At 40.0% G+C, this 21,496-nt stretch overlaps 1 protein-coding gene across 1 annotated transcript in view; it reads right to left on the minus strand.

Moving 5' to 3' along the window:
- Positions 1-19,407, minus strand: part of GTPBP4 (GTP binding protein 4) — a 23,886-nt gene extending 4,479 nt beyond the window's left edge. The window contains exons 1-16 of the mRNA XM_074946243.1: positions 19,279-19,407; positions 16,656-16,826; positions 15,155-15,258; positions 14,939-15,075; positions 13,456-13,556; positions 12,990-13,082; positions 10,842-11,033; positions 10,690-10,755; positions 9,813-9,902; positions 7,621-7,731; positions 6,102-6,179; positions 5,926-5,977; positions 5,192-5,292; positions 3,106-3,303; positions 1,666-1,731; positions 56-199 (exon numbers count right to left, since the gene is read on the minus strand). Of these exons, the coding sequence (XP_074802344.1) occupies positions 56-199; positions 1,666-1,731; positions 3,106-3,303; positions 5,192-5,292; positions 5,926-5,977; positions 6,102-6,179; positions 7,621-7,731; positions 9,813-9,902; positions 10,690-10,755; positions 10,842-11,033; positions 12,990-13,082; positions 13,456-13,556; positions 14,939-15,075; positions 15,155-15,258; positions 16,656-16,826; positions 19,279-19,326 (1,752 nt within the window). The 5' untranslated portion in view covers positions 19,327-19,407. The remainder of the gene's footprint in view (positions 1-55; positions 200-1,665; positions 1,732-3,105; positions 3,304-5,191; positions 5,293-5,925; positions 5,978-6,101; positions 6,180-7,620; positions 7,732-9,812; positions 9,903-10,689; positions 10,756-10,841; positions 11,034-12,989; positions 13,083-13,455; positions 13,557-14,938; positions 15,076-15,154; positions 15,259-16,655; positions 16,827-19,278) is intronic.
- Positions 19,408-21,496: the final 2,089 nt, after the last annotated feature.

The raw sequence follows: 21,496 nt of genomic DNA on the forward strand, positions 1-21,496 counted from the left end.
ATGTACTGTAGCAGTTACTGTAAAGTTTAGATAACGTTAATGAACTGAAACAAACCTTTGCATCTCGCAGACCAGAAGTGTCACGTGGTGTGCGAGAGGAACTGCGACTGCGTGCTGCAGACTTAGGGGGTTCAGATTCTTCACGTTTACGTTTCCTAGTAACACTCCTGGATCTTCTTGCTTGGACCACGTAATGTGCCTGAAATTCACAAAGTAATCAGTAGAGTTGCTATTGTCTATTTCAAATAGAGTAATTTAAAAATCCCTGTAAAAAGACATCCTGTGGCTTCCTGTGATACAGCACTCTTGGCTCTTCCTCGTTAAGCTAAAGACCATTGGATAAAGTCCTTAAGTCCACTGTGGATCAAAGCTCTCTGCTGTATTTCCAACAATTCTTATGCAAAACATCACCAAAATGCACTTAGTATCACTCATTCAACATTCTCATACTGATTCCCCTAAAATACTACAGTGTCTATCTTTTTGCGCCAGACTTTTGAGGTAGATGACTTCAAAAATATTCAGAAAAGTGAACAGATAATAAAGATTGCAGCAGCTCAGCAAAAACAAACAAAAATAAACTTTACACCGTAGAGAAACCCAGACTAAGGTAGCTACCAGTAGCTTTATATGATAAAGCACTAAAAGGCTTCAAAGTCACGACAACCAGCATCGCTCCACACCAGTCTTCCTCTATAGAAAGGCTCCTTCCTCTATAGAGTCTGGCTGAGATATCAGGCCTGTGGGAAGTATGGCTCCTAAATAAACCTGGATTCCAAGATCTGCAGACCATGAGCATTTACTTGAAATGTATAGTGGCACCACTTATTATTCCTAACATCTCAGCCCCTCATTATCTGAAGACTTTGAGTCTTACCTGAGACCTCTGTATATGGTTGTGCTATATTAGGAGTATAAAAAGGAGTGCTGGGATCTTGTGATAAAATAAGGTGGCCCCCAAAATCCAGGGATGGACAATTTACTCCACGACTGCATTACCTGCTAAGTGCTAGTCAGGCACTTAAAGTCATGCCTGAAGAAGAGCTCTGTGTATGCCTGAAAGCGTGTCTTCTTTCCCCAACACACAGTGATCCAATGAAAGATATTACCTCACCCACCTTGACTCACTTAAAAAACAGTAATTTATGGTGCTGATGTATGATTAGCCTGCTCAATCTGTCACTGTCTTTAAGCCACATTTTTAATGGGCATTTATCCTAATAAATATTTTGTCCTCAAAAATTAAAAATACTAAAAATTGTTGCTCTTTAATTCTGTATCCCCAAAGTAGACTCTTGTACGTTAAGCTTATTCTGGAGAGCTGAAATCCCAACCAAATCAATATGAGGTGTTCTAATATAAGACAGCGGTGCCGATACAAGCATATCATTCTGAAAAAAGATGGCAAAGAAATCTTTTCTAGGTAACTAGCATGGTCTAACAGTAGAGATCAATCAAGCCAGATAAAGCAACAACAGAAGTTCTGCATGTCCACACATGAATTAATGGTCCGGTTCACTCAGTTTATCAACTGTAGAGGTAACTGACATTTTAGGGGGATTTTCAAAGGCATCCAAAAGGAGTTCAGCACACAACTCCAATGGGACTTTCAAACCCTCACTCTTCAAACATACATTTGTAATACTTAATTAGCAAAAGTCTTACTTCATCTTTACCAGCCATGTCAAGACCAAGACTGCTCATCTCCTTCTCTAGTATCTTACGTTGGACCTAAAAAAAAAAAAAGATAATAAAGAAAATGTTTCTTTTAAAAAGGTGGTTCCATATGTTTTCTTAATCAAACAAAATGTCTATGTATTATACATACACCCACCATTATATGGACATATACGTTCAACAAACTGCAGAGCCACATGATAAATGAATTTATCATGCGCTTTTGATCACTTTACTGGCTCTCTGCCCACTAATCCATCTTCGCGGAATTATTTTAATAGTCCAAACTCTACAGCGACTTCAAATAGCTGCCAGGTTTTGCAGTTTGTTTTTTAAATCTACTTGTTACATAAATATTTCCTTTTCTTCCCAAAATGTGCAAAATTCCCCTCTTTTACCCAAATTACATATTCACTATTAGCAAAATTCTAACCTAGGACAGTAAGAGTTTTCTAAAAATGTCACAGCTTTACAATATGACTTCTTGCTACCCTGCTGGGCTAGACACAGCTGCTTTATATAATTGGAAAGAGAGTTTCCCGAACTTTCCAAAGGGAACCAGCAATCACTTCCAGCCCAGGAATGGTCTAAAATAGACTTTATGTTAGTGACATTTTTATGTATACATTGCTATTTTATATCATTGCAAGAGGTTTTCATGGCTCTCTCCAAGCCACATACAGTTAGACTCATGACAACTAAAGAACACCGGGTTTGCAGGTGAAGAGGGAAAACCAAACCCACTACAAAAATTTTAAATAAATTCCTATGAGTTTTTCTATATCATATATATCATAGTGTGACATAATGTGATGGTACTACTGGCATTTGTTTGGCATGACCTACATAACTCACTAAAGTAGAGTTTTGGACAAAGCAGGCCCAGAGGTAATATAGAGAAGAGAAGGTAGGGAGTGAGCAGCAGGAAAGAAGCAAGAGGGGGCAGAACAACAGGGAAGAAGCCATGCGGAAGATCAGTTCAACTGGTTATAAAACAGCCAAATTTAGGATTATGCTGCCATAATTCTGTTTTAGGTTTTCAGTGTTTTTATGACATCACCAGATCCCCTTAATGGAATTACAGCTCTATTATATACTTTACCAATTTTTATTTAATAAGCTAAAAGGTCCAAAATGCCAGATCCATTTCTTATGGAGGCTCCCACCCTTTCCCTTGTCCAACATGTCTCAGACTGTTCCTTCTACTGCTTCCCCCATATTTCCACATCTCTTTACCTACCACCACAGTAGCTATTCCTAGAACTCCAGTGGTATTCGTTGAACCTGTTTTTGGCAAGGAACGGAGGGGTAGGAGAGAAAGTGCTACATTGATTGATAGAATCTTGTAACTGAAATCACACCTAATAATGAATCATTTGCATATTATCCATGAACAAGACTATATTACTGAAGGTATTTTATACTTACCCTTCTAGCTGTCCTAGGCATTTTTGGACCCTGAGTATCTTTTTCCTTGGATTCCAGAATTTTTAGTTTCTTTTTTTCTCGAATCTGTTGTGCCAGTTTTCTGATTTCCAACATTTCCTCATCTTCACTTTCTGGTTCACTGTCATATTCCCCAGCAGCTTGCCTCAGCTCTTCCTCTTTCTCTAACTCTTCCAGTTTCTTAAAATGTAAAGAGATCAAATGGAAAACAAGTTATTTGTATCACAGTTCAAAGCAACTGCACCTGTATTTGCCCACAGTGACTCATGAAGGGAACCCACTCTCAGGCTTCCAGCTCCCCAGCCATTCCGCAGAGGCCTGTGTCTCACTCCCGTCTGATCAGAGTATTTCCAGGCTGCATAGTCCGACTATATCGGGTTATCTCAGCAGAGACAGGCTGTCCAAGCAGACCTGCTTGCTTTCTCTTCAGAGATGGCTAAAGGTGGGACTGCCACAGTTAGTTACAGTTACCACACAGCTCTTTTAATGTAAGTCTATTTTATTCTTAAAGTAACAAGCACTATAGAGAAAACATTGCATACACGCTAATAAGCTTATCAGAGATCACCGCAACCTAATACTGGCTCCAGCAGAAGCAGCCCTTCTCCAAACCCCACCCAAGGGGTTTCCTTGTAGTTTCAAGTTCATCACCATTTCAGCTCAGAACAAGCACACCGTCTTATGTGGCCTAGGAAGGTGCAGTCCTTCCAATCCTTCCCTAAGGATGGGGACCTTCTGTGGGCAGGGGTCTTGTCCGTTTGCTGGATCAGAAAGAAGGCCATGAATCTATTTAAAACTAGGCTATTTATCCAAAAATCCATCCTCTGTTGTTCCCTGGAGTATCCAGTTTGAATTAATATATGTGAACCTGTCCATTGGGGTGGTTTCAAAGGGCTGATATACAGGAGTTACATACAATTCCACAACACACACACACACACTTTCATTTTTAATATAATGGACTTGAAAGATATTAAACCTAATTCAGCAAGGTTTAACTTAATTCATTAAAGTTTATCTTAATTCCATAAGGCTTGTCTAGGATACTGCAGGATATCCTCAATCTGTCACAGTCCATATTTAGGATCAGAAACATCTTGTTTATAGTGTTTACCTTTAAAAGGGACACTATCACAACCTTGTGGTCAGACTGTTTCCATGTAAAGAACCTTGATTCAATTTCCAAATGTCAGTCTCACGCTCTGGGCCAGAAGGCACTAGAAAGGCAGCACACTCAGCCCTTGAAGAAGGGAGCAGCTCATGTTACTCTATGATGATCCTTTTAACCACTCTAAGCTCCAGAATGAGTTCCCTGTTATTTCTCCTTGGCTAAACAAGATCATCATGAAACAGAAATGAAAACAGCAAGAGTTCTCTACTGTTTTGTCAAATTAAAAGGATGCTGTCAAACAGTTTAGGATTAACACTCAAACTACTTTAAAGTTTATTCTGGCAGTGAAGGCATAATAACAACAGCAATAATAATTCACTAAAAAAATTATGATCATTCTGTTTCCTCTGTCACTGCAGAGTCAGACAGTGGAAGGAATGCAAGTTCTCTAACAAACCTTATTTTTTAAGATGTTATGATGAAAAAAGATCAGCATTGATTCTGATGGCAAAGCAAACTATTTGCTGAGTCACTATAGACAAAACTGCCACTCAGTATGAAAATATCTTTACCTATGATAAATGTTGTGTTCCTTCCAAGAATACACTAAGAAAAGTTACAAAAATATAGTTTAAAGTATCAGGGGGTAGCCGTGTTAGTCTGTATCTACAAAAACAACAAGGAGTCCGGTGGCACCTTAAAGACTAACAGATCTATTTGGGCATAAGCTTTCGTGGGTAAAAAACCACTTCTTCAGACTATAAACCACTATATTTTGTTATTTATGAATTTAAGAAACTTTATCAGTTTATGCATGCATATCAGGAGGGAAATAAACTAAAGTTTTATAACTTTATACATCTGTGGATTCATACTGCTTGAAGACAGAAACACTAAATTCAATGAGAACAGGAGAGAATATCCTCAGCAGTGTAAAACAAATAGCATAAAGCTCACCCTCATGATATCTGGATCAATATAATCAGCTATGTTATGTCCTTCCCAGATCTCAGGTATCTTATCATATTTTTCAGATGAATTCATTAGATCCCAGTATTCTAAAAAAAGAAATTACGCAAAATTAACCAATACTTTAACTTGTTGAAACATTTTATAGAAAAATCAATGATGGGAGAAAATATTTACATCATAATATAAGATACAAGTCTCTCTCTAAAATGTAAGAATTTGATAACATACAGAATCAGTGCCACACAGAACTTTACATTGGAAGTCTTGTCAAACAGTGATGATGCATGTAACACACAAATAATGAGCAATAATAATATAAGTGAAAAAGAACACACTAAATTATTCTCTCCACAAATCAACTATTTCCCTTAAGACAAGGATCATGCTAGAATATGTATCAGATGATATGTTCAAGCAGGACAAAAGAAACAGAAGAGCTGAGTCATCAAGCCATTCATTCTGTTTCAGTAATTCTACAAACTGAAAGACACTCCAAATTACATCACAACACAAGTGAGAGCAGAAAGCCAATTCTTACTAATTTGGAATTAGAGAAAAAGTCTGCTAGTGTTCACTAAAATAGCAGCAGGGACATTTAAGATTGAAATAGTTAGGATAAGATTTTCCTGCTTGAAACTTTCTGCTATAAACACAAAAAGACAACCTCAGCCCAATTTCACTTCTTAAAATAATTATACTGAGACTTGAATAACACTTACTCTGAAGATCCAAAATATAATCATCTCCCATTTCCACTTCAAGATCTCTCTCCTAAAAAGACATACGTAGCATAAATATTGTACTTTTCAATGATCACTCTTTTGTTTTGATTTTTTAAATTTCACTACTAATTCCTCAATTCAAGGGTGTCAAATCTGTTCTGTAAGCCACTTACCCTCTTCTTTTTAGGTGCATCCACTTCCATGCGTTTCTTACGTGTTACTGCTCCCTCAGGAATGAAAGGTGGCCTTTCCTGAAATTAATGCAATAAACATGATCACAAGAGCATGTGATTCTTTTCTTTTTTAATATAATGTGGGAATCCCAAATTTTCTGTAATGCAAATAAAACATTGTCACTATATGTTTCTCTGTAAGAAAAAGTTTTAATAATCTTAACCGATTGTGACAGTCTGTATCCCTCTGTTCAAGCTTTTTACAAAAACTATAATGGATTTTGTATAAAATATGCTTTGTCAGGTATCATTTGAAAACTCAGTGTGCTGATCATTTTGTCCTGGTAAAATGTGTGTGGTAATATTGTATGTGAAGTTATAAGATTCTGCTGTATAACATTATTGAGACATATTCCAAGTTTAGAAAAGCAGGCACAAACTGCTTCCCCAAAGTCAAAAGGCAAACCGATATCTCAGCCAGGTTTCAACAAAATTCAATAGACTTTCTTTGGTTAAGCGGCCACTCTTTGGCATGAAAAGGGTTTGAGTGAGAAATTTATATCTTGGCAAAAAAAAAAAAAAAAAAAAAACAGCTGGAAGTTCCCGTCCCACAGACTGTCTCTCTTGAATCCCAACTGGAGAGGATTCTCACAGAGGATGAAAAGATATAAAAATGGGGAACAGATGCCCCAAATTATCTCTCCCTTCATCTCTACTCACAGCATCAACACCACCTGAAGGACAAGGAAATTAACACTGAACTGGGGGAGGGATCCTGCCTGAAAGGATTCCAGACCGTAAGACTTAGAAAGCATGTAGTAAAGCAAAGGTTTCTCTTGAATTCATTTAGCTTAAGTTAGGAGTTAATTATGTTCTACCTTTTATTTCTTTGTAACCAATACTGACTTTTATGTCTCATTACTTGTAATCACTTAAAATCTATCTTTCTATAGTTAAGAAATGGGGTTTTTTTTATTGTTTTATCTGAACCAGTACGTGTTTGGATTGAAGTGTTTGGGAAATTTCATTTGAGATAAGACTTGTGCATATCATTTTCTATTAACAAAATGATGGACTTTCTATGAATTTGTATTGTCCAGGAGGGTGCTGGGCAGTATGAGACACACATTTCTGGGGTGGGGGAGGGAGGAGAGTCTGGCACTGGGAGTTTGCTGGTGTTGCCCTGCAGTGTAATTCATGGATGGCTGGCTGGCTATAGCACTCATACAGTATAGCTGGGAGTGATTTACATGCTGCAGGCTGTGTGTGGGAAGACCAGGAATGGTTGCTCTTACAGCAAAGCAGCATAAAAGACACCCCAGGTCAGAGAATTGAGGGGACACAGCTATCCATCAGTCCAGTTTGTACCCTGGGTAATGTCAAACTGATTCACTATGCCAATACATTAACTGAGATCCTGAAATTCACAGGATTCCAACAAAATGAATCCCCACATTAAGTCAGCAAAGAAGGATGTTCAAAGACTACTGAAAAATATACCCAAATTTTAATAACCTACCTTATTATCTCTTTTGCTTGGTACAGCTAAATGTAGTCGGTTCAGCACTTCATTCACCTTATTTCCTTTCATTTTGGTATCAACACGATGGGACAACAGTCTGTCACAGGCCTAAAAAGGTATAAGGTGTCATTAATTATTGTCAGGGACAGAGAGAAGGCTGCGTGATACAGTGATTTAATGCACTGGCTTTTTACCTATGGAGACCTAGTTCAAATCCCATTTTAAGTCACTGTTCCCCCCACCACAAAAAAACACTTTATTTTAAAACTCAATACAAGAGCAGTTATGTAACAATATTCGTATTTCAGTTATAACTAAATGGGAACGGAATCTCGTACAGTGAGAATCTACAAGCAATACAGAAAGAAAAATCAGAGCAACAAAGGCTTATAGAAGAAAAAAATCTCAGTCAAGCTTTTCTTTTCTTTTCTTTTTTTTTAAAGAAATCTGGAAAATCATGCCAAGGAAATGTGATGAATTATAGTTAAGAATCTGGTTGTCATATTGGTTCAATCTTGGATATGGAGTTTGAAAATAGTTTCCAATGTAAGGCACGAGTAATGTCCAGAAAATGGTTCCCAAAAAAGAAACGGTCTTCAGATTTATTTCTAGAGATACACAGAACCTTTTCAAAACTGAGCTTTTGCTATTATGTAATATCTAGGGGGCGTGTTTTATTTTTAGCTAAGAACAATTCTCTGCTGGCCCAGACCAAAAGCAGGGCCAAATTAATGATTATCTTTTTTTATCCCCGCTAACAAAAGGTCTGATGGGACAAGAGTTCAAAGTAGGTGGAATTTCCTCATGTGTTATTTCTGTCTAGCAAGAGAGACACTGGTCTAAAACGGGATGGCAAACCCAAGCCTGAGAAGGAGCCAGAATTTACCAATGTACACCGCCAAAGAGCCACAGCAATACGTCAGCAGTCCCCCATCAGTTCCCACCCTGCCCCGTGCTTCCCACCCACCGGCAGCCCCACCAATCAGCACCTCCCCTTCCCTCCCCGCACCCCCCAATCAGCTGTTTTGTGCCATGCAGGGGGCTGGGGGAAGGGGGAGGAGCAAGGGCACAGCAGGCTCAGGGGAGGGGTCGGGAAGAGGTGGAGTGAGGGCGGGGCTCGTGGCAGAGCCAGAGGTTGAGCAGTGAGAACCCCCAGCACACTGAAAAGTTTGTGAATGTAGATCCAGCCCCGGAGTCGGTGCCTATACAAGGAGCCACATATTCACTTCTGAAGAGCCACATGTGGCTCCGGAGCCACAGGTTGGCCACCCCGGTCTAAGAAATGACCAAACAGCATCCGCACAAGTAGTCAATTTAAGATTAATATCTGAAAGACAGTGGAGAAGCTCCCAGTACATAGCAATTCCACCAGGATTAAAGACGCTGCATAGAATTTATATAAATCTAATCAATGATTTGCAGGGGTTCTCAAACTTCATTGCACCATGACCCCCTACTGACAACAAAATTACTCCATGACCCCAGAGACGGAGGGAAGGAGCCCGAGCCCACCGCCCCCAGTTGGGGTGGAGCTCAGGATTCAGCTTCAGCCCTGGGTCCCAGCAAGTCTAAGGCTGGCCCTGGTGACCCCATTAAAATGGGGCCATGGCACTCTTTGGGGTCCCAACCCACAGTTTGAGAACTGCTGGATTAGAGTTATTAACAATTTTAAAACAGTAACTCTTCAGTGCAAATCAAGATCCAGGGTTTTCATTTTAATGTGCATAATTTTTTCTGCCATTTTAGATTTTGTGACCTACAATCTATTTTACATCTACTGCATTGTTATATGCTGGGATAAGAGCGGTGGCTATCATCCCCCCGGGATCCTCAAAAAAAAAAAAAAAAAAAAAGCAATAATTTTCACAAAGCCTTCAGTAAGAAAAACTGTACAATAAATATGTCCAAAGTAAAAATCATGTTTGCTTGTCTCAATCTAATCTCCATTTATTCACATCATAGAAAGCAACAAACAATTTTGCTCATCTGGCAGTATCTGCCCAAGGGGAGACCCAAAACTTGAACATTTGAGTGTCATAGTTCCTCAGATAAACAGGAAAACTTGTTATATCTGTCTCAAACCAGAGCACGAGTCCACTACTTTAATAAAGACTAAATTCACAAACAGTAAAACAAAACTTAGATATCTATTTGGAACAAAATTTGTGTAAGTAAAAGAAGAAACTCACCTCTGTTTTAACTTTAATCACACCTTCTTCTGTTAGAGTACTTGTCTCTATGACAGGAAATCCTTCCGCTTCTAAATTTTCAAACATTTTCTGAAAAACAAACAGAACACACAAAAATAAAGTTCTGATTATTTCTTAAAGATCACTGTTTCCAACTCATTAAACAAAGTTAAACTTCTTATCTCTTCTCAAAATAAAAATTTCTTCTGACATTATTGAGCAACTGTATTAATAGATGTTTTCCTAAAGAGGAACTACAGAAATTTTGCATAAACAAAATTTTACGGGGATCAGATGTAAATAGAAAGTTAAGTAGCAAATAGAATAAAATATATACATTAGCTACATGCTCAGAACATGTAAAAATCAGGGTAACCTGTATGCATATGAAAAATCAGGCCTGTGTGTGCAGATACTTCTGCTTCATCCATAACTTCCATTTCAACAGTTCAAGACACCGTGCCTCACACCAGTACTCAGTTGTCTCTACCCAGAAACTGTTAAGTGAGGTTCATTGGCCTGTGTTATGCAAGACTTCAGATCAGATGACCCTTTCTGGCCTTACTATCCATGAAACCAACAGCAGCTATGGGTACTTTGCACTTATGAAACATCAGGCTAATCTCTCTCACACACATATCCCCGCCCCATACATGGAAATACACAAACACACACCTTAGTAGGTATTCACGATTTTTATTTTATTTTTTTAAAAAAACAAAAATGAAGACCTACTCACTCTTCATCAGGATATTAAACTGTCCAATTAAGACATTATACAACAAAGTTCACCCATGCACATTATAACTCATATTATTCCACGACAGATGCATAGAACGCATTTGTAAATTACGAAAAGAAGAAAAGGCCTTCTAACCTGATTTTCTTCAGGAAGTTCAGAAATCCTTTTCACGTCACACTTGTTTGCTACAAGTATAAGAGGCTAATAGAAAGAAAGTAAACAATATTATTCAGCTTACTGTTTCACATTGTGAAAAATTAGATTTGACTCATGTAAATCAGATCTACCTTATTAGCAAATAGTGGTTTAATATTTTTGAAGAGTTCTAGCTGCTCCTCCAGACTATGCCCGCACTGCTCAGACACATCCATTACAAAAAGCACAGCAGCACGAAGATGTGCAAGCGCTGTTATAGCCTGCATCTCAATGGTATTCCTTTCTTCCAAAGGATGATCCAAAATACCAGGGGTATCTACCACCTAAAATTTAGATTAACATAATTAGCTCACACCTTAATATAACATATATTAGCCACAGAAGTAATAAGATCGTGGGGGTTAGAGATGAGGGGAGAAAAGTGATATGGACCAATCAATCTTTACAGTATGTTTGTGATTACTGGTTAGGAAAGAAGCAAAGCAGGAACATATCAAACCTGTCCTCTGCTCCCTACACTGGCTTCCCACAGAATATCAAATCAAGTGCAAGGTCCCTATCTTCATAGCCCCCCATGACCAGGCCCCAGGATATCTAAACAATCATCTAAAGCTTCAGGACAAAGACCATGATCAACAGCTATTACTCCTGAGGGAATACTGCGCCAAAAAAATACAAATCCTGCACATGGTATGTTCAAATTCTGCATATTTTATTTGTCAATAAATAAATGTGGAGGCTCCAAGCATGGCAGTGGGGAGCACAGGCCACTGGCTGAACAAAGGTGGAAGATCACCCCCGTAGCCCTCCCTTCCCCCCGGGACATGGCGGTGAGGCTGCACCCAACCCTGACACAGCACAAGGGCTGGGCCTGCCCTAAAAACACTTGGGGCAGCTAGAGTAGAGTAGAGTAGGGGCTCTGGATATAGGGGGTCCAGCGGATGGGAAAGCAGCTCCCTGCATAGTGACCCCTTCCCCCAAGGCTGGCGAGTGATGGGGTCACGAAGTGGCGGGGGGGAGGGAGAGGGAGGAATATGGAGCTTTCTGCAGGGGAACCCCACAGGCGCTCCCTTGCAGAGGAAGAGACAGCCCCATCCTCCTCCATCCCCATCTCAGCTGGGACTAGCAGGTGAGTCCAGCGCAGGGTAGGAGTCACCGGCCGCGGCGTCCCAGTCCCACAGTGATTTACCTCTCTGCCTGCTGCTCCGGGCGCCCAAAATGACATGCCAGCGCTGCTGGGGTGGGGCACGTGACCGCTCTTACGGCTTACCTATGCTTCCCGATCATTTTCTGCAGGGAAGCAAAGAAATCTGCAGGGGACAGGAATTCTACGCGTGAGTAGTGGCACAGAATTCCCCCAGGAGTAAACTATGCTCTTCTGGCATAATGGAACTCTCAACAGTAAGAGTAAAGCTTGTATGTGCATGAGAGTGCACCTTCTCTGGGGGCAGACTGAGACTGTGGAATGAACACCGCCAGGAACTTAGGAACCTCACAACTTTCTGCTTCAAGTGCAAAGCACATTTCTTTGACCTGCCTTCTCTAACAGAAACACATAGCAACAAGTATATTTATATTAAAGAGAGAGAGACCACCAAAACAAGACATTCTACTGCACATGCTTCTTTCTCTGGGGAAAGAATGAGAGAACAAACAACATATGACAGGTGTGTAGTTATGTGGCTTAATAGACTACTGGAAAGTGCTCAGATACTATAGTGATAAGCATGGTATAAAAACCTAAAAGAATAGACGCTGACAATAGCAACTATATATATTGTTTCCTTTCAACCACAAGTTTGTAAATTCATTCAAAGTAAGAACATGAAAAATGAATAAGAAGACAATAGTATTCGTGTTAAAATAAGATGAGACTGAGTACTTCAAATTATAGTCAGAGAAAAGAGTATCATAGTAATACAAGGAAAGACTACCTGGAGTTTCCGTGCATTTTCACTTGGACTGAATCAGAGGGAGGGAGACCTGCCCTGACCTGATCCAGTCTGGAGATGAATCACTTTCCGTTACTACTCAGGAGTTATGCAAGTGCCCTGTCCCTCCCAGCAACTGAAAAACCCCAGGATCTACATTTTTAGAATAGCTTCTGATAGCTGACCTTACTCAGCACATTATGTAAAGAGAGATCTTACACAGCAGTTCTCTAGGTACAGTACTTTAGAAACAGCCTTCAGCAAACAAAATGGTATTCTCAACAGCAACAGGATCCTAACCAATTCATTCCTGTGGAAACAGAGCAGTAAGTTAGCAATAGCTCTTACCTGCCAACGCAGATACCTATAATCCATGTGTCCCACAAAGAGAGATTTTGTGGTAAAGGCATAAGGCTGCACTTCCACATCTGCTCTTGTCACCTTAAAACAAGAAAAATCCCCAAATTAAAGATTTTTTTCATTTACTGAGACAATTATTTTCCTGACAGCAGCATATCAATTATAATGCACTTCCTTTACTACACCAAAGTGGTTAGTCTCAATGATTTTCTATAGAAGGTTAATTCACTTTTTGCTCTCTCTGGGAGAAAAATTTCACGACGCTGGGGAAGCTTATGATACAATAAATTGATTTAAAAATAAATCTGTTTTTCATTTCCTTCTACAGCCCTGAGATTCATACTAAATCCCTAACCTTGTACAGAGACCTGTTAGCTAAGATCCTTGGGTAGAGTCCCAATATTTCAAATTATTTAAACTTTGAAGTAATATTTTTTACAACAAACTCACATACCTTATTTATAAAGCTCGATTTTCCAACATTTGGGTAGCCACACAACAGAAGAGTTCGTGTATTGGGATCAATAGTTGGCAAACGGGACAAATGTTGTCGCACTGAAAAGTTTAAAAAGCTTGATTGAATTACATGGGTGATAAAATAAAGTTTAAATGTACTAAAACAGAAGGAAGACATCTTTCTTTGTAGATGGGAAAGTTTCTGATTTTATTCAGAAACAACATTATTCATAAACCACATTTAATTTAGACATATTTTTGCATTAAGTTTCCATTTGTAAGTCGTTCATAAAGTGTTGTTAAATTATTAAGAAAGCACGTTACAAGAATGAGTTGAATATGTTATAGTTATAAGTACATCAGTAGAAGGTGTTCTAGATGGTTATAAACAACCTATTGGACTTTTAACAATTAACCATTTATGAAAACATTTATTAACCTGGATAATCTATTTACAAATAGAACCTTAATATAAAATGTGACTTTCTTGTAAATATTATATTTTAATTAACACATCATCCCCCTCAATTAGATATAATGTGAACAAGAGGCAAAAAGGGCTACAGAGCAGAATGTATAAAAAATATTTGGCCTCTATTAAATCAGAGGCAAGGAACTGATACAGATAAATAATGACAGCCTATATCATTTAGTCAAAGTAAATCAAATACTAGGAAAAATGCATTGTACAAACATAATTAACTGTGAATGCAATGCATCTGCCAACAAGATGGGCGAGATAATTTCTTTTATTGGACCATCATTTGTTGCAGACAAACTTTTGAGCTTACACAGACCTCTCTTTCAGGTTTGGGAAATGTACTCAGAGTGTCTCAGCTAAATAACAGGTACAACAGACTGTTCAGCAAATGTAGTTAACACATTTCAGGGGATCATTATGCTAAATAATCTGTTCCACCTTGCATTTAGCTTATGACACTCCGAGTACCTTTCCTAGACCTGAAGAGCTCTAAGTAAGCTCAAAAGCTTGTCTCTCTTACCAACAAAAGATGGCCAAATAAAAGATATTACCTCACCCCCCCCTTGTCTCTCTAATATTCTGGGACCAACAGGGCTACAACACCACTGCAAATAACAAGAAATCTAATCAGTTTTAGAAACAAGTTAAGAATACTTCAAGGTACTCAATCTTTCCAAGGCTCCTGCGCCAATTATACTTTCCTGTTTTTTTAAAAACGTTTTTCCCTCTCCTCTTGCCATGCAAAAAAAATCTCAGAAAAAGCAGGTGTATTTGACTGACTACTCAGGAAAAACAGTGAAACTAACTAGCCACAACATGTTGATAATTTCCCACAGTAAATAAACTGAAAAAAGAAAAAATATTTTTCCTCAAACCTCTTTCAGATAAGTAAGTTTAGATGCTATTTATAAAAACAATTGGTAAAAAGTCTTCAGGCATAAGTCGGTATTTTAAATTCTCTCTTCAAAATGCTTCATTTTACCATATTTGCAATACATACCTTGTTCCAAATATTCTAAACTTTGCTTCTGCCTTTTGATAATTGTACACATACGTCCCAGAGCTGCCCGTTTCAACTGTTTGCATCGATAAAGAGAATCGCCATACTTCATCAGGCGCACATAATCTTTAGAAACACTATTGCGGGAGGAAAGAAAACATTAATCTGCTGTTATGACAAAAACAAGCCACAGAAAAATAAATTAAAGTATCTTACTTGTCAATCAGATTCTTGGCAATATTAATCTGTCCTAAGGCCAACTTGTAATGATCTTTGTCATAGAGAACATTCATCAAATCTGCATAAAAAGGATGGATATCCTAAAAAAGCATAAAATAAATTAATCAAAACCTTTTCTGAATGTTTTTTCATGAATGTAAAGACTTCTTACTGCTGATTTCAACTTTTTCATAGATACAAGAAACCAGTGATACAGCTGACAAATACAAACTGAAGACCATTCTCCATATCTAAAAATCTTTAAAGAAAACAAACAAACAATCTGCTTATCCATAAATTTGAATGTTTTTTCCATAACTTTGATTTCCTGCTTTATTTTTCATTGGACTTAGGCTAAATTTCTGCTTGTGCCTTTTTCTTTGTAAGAATATTTTTTGTTAAAAAGGAACAAATGCAAGATTATATTGTATAGAGGGAAACTGCAAGCATACTGTATAGTGCCAGCCTTTTTTCTAACATACTTCTGCTATTGTGGGAACACAGCAAAGTAATTCCTCTCTTTCACTGAACCCTAAATTCTGTAAGATTCATCTCTAGTTAGGCAGACAATTTTTCATGCCTGAATAAACTCGTCAGCATATGAAGAGTGTACCTTCTTCACATCAATTCTTTTGAAGAGCGTTTACAGCACATCCCTTCATCTCTTTGTAAAAGAATTAGAGAGAATATTTTACCCATCTACGTGATTTATTTTTAGAAATTTAACATGATATAGATACCAAACTAGTTAAGCAAATACAGAAGCTGTACTTCAGAACTTTGTAATAGAGATCAGGCATTAGAAATAGAAGTCAGAAAAAATCCCACGCAAACTAAGGTCTCAATTCTGCATTGGATTAAGTACAGGCATACACAAAGCCCCACTGAAGTCACTGAAAACTGCACATCTCCAACTGCATGATCAGTGCATTAGACTGTAAACACACTGATCAGACCTATATTTGGACGCTCATTCTTTCCTACAAAACATTTGGATGGCAATAACTGTGAAAATAATAATACCTTATGCTTCTTTAGCACCTTTCACTAGAAATAGGAAGTCACAAAGTCCTTCAAACAGGCTATATTTCTTTACCCATCATTCAACTGAAGTTTCTATCAAATTTAAATTTATCTAGAAGTTAGTGCTAAAATTCCCACTCCTGGAAAAAGTGCTGTGGGACCTTTAATCACCACTAGTGGTTAAGACTTTTTACCTCTTGTCTACAAGATGTGAGCTCCAGGAAAAAGTTGCCCTAAAACCCTGTTCGAGCCCTGATTCAGAACTTTACTCAAAAGAAATAGAGCCATCTGAGTTATCAATACCTCTTCCTGCAGATATAAATTTTTCTTCCAAAGTCTCCTATCCAAGTAATAAGTCAGCTTGATTTTGCTTAGCCAACGAAACCTCACAAGACCACAATTTACAGTCATAGCATTAGATTTGATGAATTCAAGGTACATTTTCTTTCACTTATCAATTGCCAAAGTCACTTACATCTAATTTTGGGAAATCTGTTAAGATTTGGGTGAGTCTGTCATGGTAATTTTGCTGGGTGTATTTAACTTTTCTCATGTAAAACTGTCGAATGCGGTGGATTTGATAATGCTTATGAATGACGGTCGGAGTCTTTCGCTGAGTCTTCGACAATGTCAGATCTATAAAGTCCTGCAGTTAAAGAAAAGTACAATTATCAGCAAAGACTGTATTACTTATTACTAAGAACCCATATTCTAATATGAAAGTTATTTAGAAAAGGAAAACAGAGCAGTTAAGTGTTTTAAAAAGACACCTAAGCAGTTATTGAAAGAATCAGTACACACATCACACTTTTACCTGCAATTAGGTTGATAGAATACAATGCATCCACTTTCTATCATTGTTGTGGAAGTTACGAATTTTGCACACTGTGTAGGATAACCAAGTTTTTTGACACAAAAAAGCTGTTGTGTGGCTTCAAAGGCATCAATAAAAAAACATGGATCGCATGTCACTCCAATTTTAAGATATCTAAACAAGTCCTTCCATTTAAATTAAGTTCAAACCTCCAGTCCCATGCACCACCCACAAATTTGTAAGCAGAACCTTTCGTTCTTTTATCCAGTGTTCATTTCAGCTATTTAAGAAACAGCCTCCTTTTCCTACATTCCTTAACAGTTCAGGGAACTTCCATGTATCCACTATCAGTGCTCGATCTCAAATGATCGGAGTGGGCAGTAAGGTGTTCAGCTGAAGACCCAAACCTCTACAGCTCCCTCCCTCTCTGCCGCTGTGTCAGAGTACAAGTTTGGTGAGGCACAGATCATAATGAAAGAATTCATTCCCCCCCCCCCCCCCGCCCTTTTGACTGAATGTTAAACAGGAGGGGAGAAGTTGTTTGGTTTTTGTCCAGGTAAGTATTTTATTGACCCACTAGGAGTTGTGTACTGAGTTATGCATGTGCAGCACCTGCATACTCTCACAATAGATACAATATGAAACAATAAGTTATTGTTAATAAAAACATTTCTCTATATTTTCCTGTTGAGGCAATTCCTTATAATATGCACAGTACTGTCCTTTCTCCAACCACCTCACCACCCCACTCAGGCTTCTAACCCTGATGAAACTCCAAAGCCAATTTCACACCATTTTCACAGATTTTAAACAATTGTCTCTGAAGAGGGGTAATGAAGGGCTGGGCGAAGAAGAGTCAGCAGAAGCCTGAAGGAGGCAGGCACCCATCAGCACTGTCATCGGTATTAACACATGTCTCTGACAATGGCACAGAACTTCTGAAGCTCAAAACAAGGATTGAAAGCAGACCAGTTCTGCATTTAGAAAGAGATGGCCAGAAAGAAAAACAAAAGGTGACTGTCCCGGGAAAACCAAAATGTATAAGCTCTCTTGGATGTAGCCACTTTATATTGATATCCCCCAGAGAACCTTTAGAGAGAGATTTACTATGTTTAGTCCCAAGAATTTACCTCTTTTAATCTTAAATTTGTTGAAGTCTTTTTTAACTAGGACAATTTTATTCACATTTCAGACATGAGTAATAGGTCATTTTGACGGAGTTCTCCCGCATACGTAGGGTTACGCACATAGCAGTGATGATAACTCAGATTATCACAGGACAGTGAATTCCTTATAATAATCACTACTTGTGATAGTACCTTATGTTCACTACCCTTTGTGTTGCAGATTTGTATTGTTTAATTTCTCCCCTGTAAAAGTTAATACTGAGCACTTACATAGTAAAATCAGTATATAACTATTAAATAGGGTAATTAATCTTTGCCAGGTAACTAAATAGATTACAAAAAGGAAACTGAGATACAGACAAAGATTTAAGGCCAGACAGCAAGTCAGTAACAGCCTGGATTACAATTACAGGATTACGCACACCTGCTCCATGATACAATTTAGAAAACTCCTGCCTGTCAAACCCTACTTTGGTTTAAAGACTAACAAGCTCCAAGTTTCTGCACTGTAGGAGGGACTGTAACAGAAAATGTGTGCTTATGTTTAAATTTGACTACGACTTTGCTGGCTTCCTGGAAAAGCACAAGACAGTGATCTTTGATAACCATCACCTTTCCCCAGTACGCTTCACGTGTTCACAGCAAACACGGTTTCAGTGAAACCGGTCTGAAGCCACCACGCCAAGGACTAGATCGGCTGTTGGGCTGACGTGGTTTTCTATCGCAGCTGGAGCAGAACTGCACCCAGGGTGCGGGGCGGCTGGATCCGCCCGCACCAGAGAGGCACCCCGCTCTCCTCTTAGTTTCACAGGGCAGCGGTGCCTCCGACATGCACGTAGCCCAATACCCCACTCCTCCCCCGCCCCCCCGCAACTCCGCTGCTGGGCCCCTGCCCCCAACTTCCACTCCCTGCCCCGCGCCGGCCCCCTCAGCTCCCCGTGCCCATCCCCCCCCCGCCTCCCCGTGTACCCGGCCGGAGGCTGCACGGGGCAGCGAAGGTCCCACGCGCTGGGGACGGGGCGGCGCTCCTGACACACACACACATGGCTCCAGCTCAGCACCAGCTGCCGCCCAGCGGCCGCGAGGAGAGAGGGGGCGCGCGCCCCCCGCCGCTACCCCGGCAAGGGCGCTGACGGGGGACGGAAGAAGAGCTTCACCTTAGCGGAAGGAACCACCATAATCTTCTTAAAGTTGTAGAGCGCCATGGCTGCAACCCCCGCGCGTGTCTGCCTGCCTGGCGGGCCTGGGCCAGAACAGCCGCGTACAGTCTCGCGAGACTTCCAACGAGCTACGAGCCACTCCGCCCGGGACAAGAGTTAAAATATCGGCCCTTTGCCAGCCGCGCGCCGTGGGCACACCGCCCCCTGCCGCGGCGGTCTGAACTGCAGCGCCGCCCTGAGGCCCGACTGTGCGGCCGGGAACGGAGACCGAGCGAAAGGGTCCCGGGGGCGGCGAACTTGGGAGCGGTGGAGCAGAAAGAAGCTGCAGAAGCTTCTAGTCTGACCTGCTGCCTAGAGCTGGCCCCAGCCGCCTCCTCTTAGCACCTCGCTGGACTAGGGTGACCAGATGTCCCGATTTTATAGGGACAGTCCCGATTTTGGGGTCTTTTCCTTATATAGCAGGGGTTCTCAGACTGGGGGTCGGGACCCCTTAGGGGGGGTCATACAGTTCTTACATGGGGGGATCGTGAGCTGTCAGCATCCACTGCAAACCCCACTTTGACTCCATCATTTATAATAGTGTTAAATATATTAAAAGTGTTTTTAATTTATAAGGAGGGGTTGCACTCAGAAGCTTGCTATGTCAAAGGGGTCACCAGCCCAAAAGTTTGAAAACCACTGGCATTTGGGCTCGAATTACCCCCACCCCCTGTCCCGATTTTTCACACTTGCTGTCTGGTCACCCTAGGCTCAACTGAGCCGGTCCAACTGGATCAAATCCTTGGGAATGATGGAGCCCCCCTTCCCCATGTAAAATAACCCCCCTGGCCCAGCACCCCACTGTTAACTGTGCGCCTGGGTGCCACGCTGCATGGGTCCGGCTTCAGCTGCCAGCCCCGATGCGTGTCTCACTGTTCTCTCCAGGCTGGAGAGCCCCTTGGCCAGCGCGGGTCCAGTCTCACGCCTGAACATCAAGCTCCTGCCATGAGCTGTTTTGTAATCCTTTAGTCACACCCTGCTGGTTCTTCTCTGCTTCCTCGCCACTGGATCACCCTCCTTCTGCAGCTGCTGAGTCTAGCACTGGACACAGCATTCCAGCAGTGGGCACACCAGGTGAAATAACCTCTCTACTCCTACCCGAGATCTGGCTGTTTATACAGCTAAGGATCACATTATCTGCACTTTTGGTTACAGCCATGGTCAGATGATTATCTACTATGACAGCTTCCCAAGATCAAGTCCCCTATCCTGTATGGAGGGCTTATATTCTTTGTTCCCTAGATGAATGACTCTACTTACTGCTAACCACATAAAAATGCATATTTTGGTTGCTTTGTGCCTGGTTTATCAAGCAATCCAGATTGCCCTGTATCAGTGTCCTATCTTCATTACTTATCCTTCTCCCACTGTTTGGGTCCTCCGCAAACTTGATCAGTGATGATTTCATGTTTACTTCCTGGTCATTGATAACATTGTTAATTAGTGTAGGACCAAGAGCCAAGACCTATAGGACCTCACTAAATGCACACCTGCTCCATGATAATTCCCCATTTACAATTACATTCAGAGACCAGTTAGTCATTTTTTAAACCATTTAATGTGTGCCATGTAAATTTTGGCTCATTCTAGGTTTTTGCTAAAAATGTCACATGGCACTAAGTCAAATGCCTTACAGAAAACTAAATATAATTACATCAGCACTAATATCTTTATCAATCAAACCTGTAATCTCATCAAAAATAAAGTTAGCCTGACAAGATCTGTTTTCCATAAAACTCAGGTTGATTGGCATTATATTGCTCTCCTTTCATATCAGCTGTTCCATTATTTTTCCCTGGATCAGTGTCAGGCTTATAAATATGCAGGTCATCCTGTTTACCCTTTTTCAATACTGGCTCAACATTAGCTTTCTTCCAGTCTTCTGGAACTTCTGCAGTAGTCCGAGATTTATTGAAAAATTAACATTAGTTGTCCAGCAAGCTCCTGTTCTTTTAAAACTCTTGGATGTAAGTTAGTGGGATGTGCTGATTTAACAAGGTGTTCCTTTAGCAGCTGCAGTTTAAAAATCCTCCTGAGCTATGATGAGAAATGGGAATGGAAAGTGTATCAACAGTCCATGACATGACATCAGTTTCTTTCCCAAACACCGAACAGAAATATCTATGGTACACTTCTGCTTTTTCTGCATTAATAATACTGTTTCTATATAGTAATA

Source organism: Natator depressus, chromosome 2 (assembly GCF_965152275.1).
Source record: "Natator depressus isolate rNatDep1 chromosome 2, rNatDep2.hap1, whole genome shotgun sequence".
NCBI classification, from domain to species: domain Eukaryota; kingdom Metazoa; phylum Chordata; order Testudines; family Cheloniidae; genus Natator; species Natator depressus.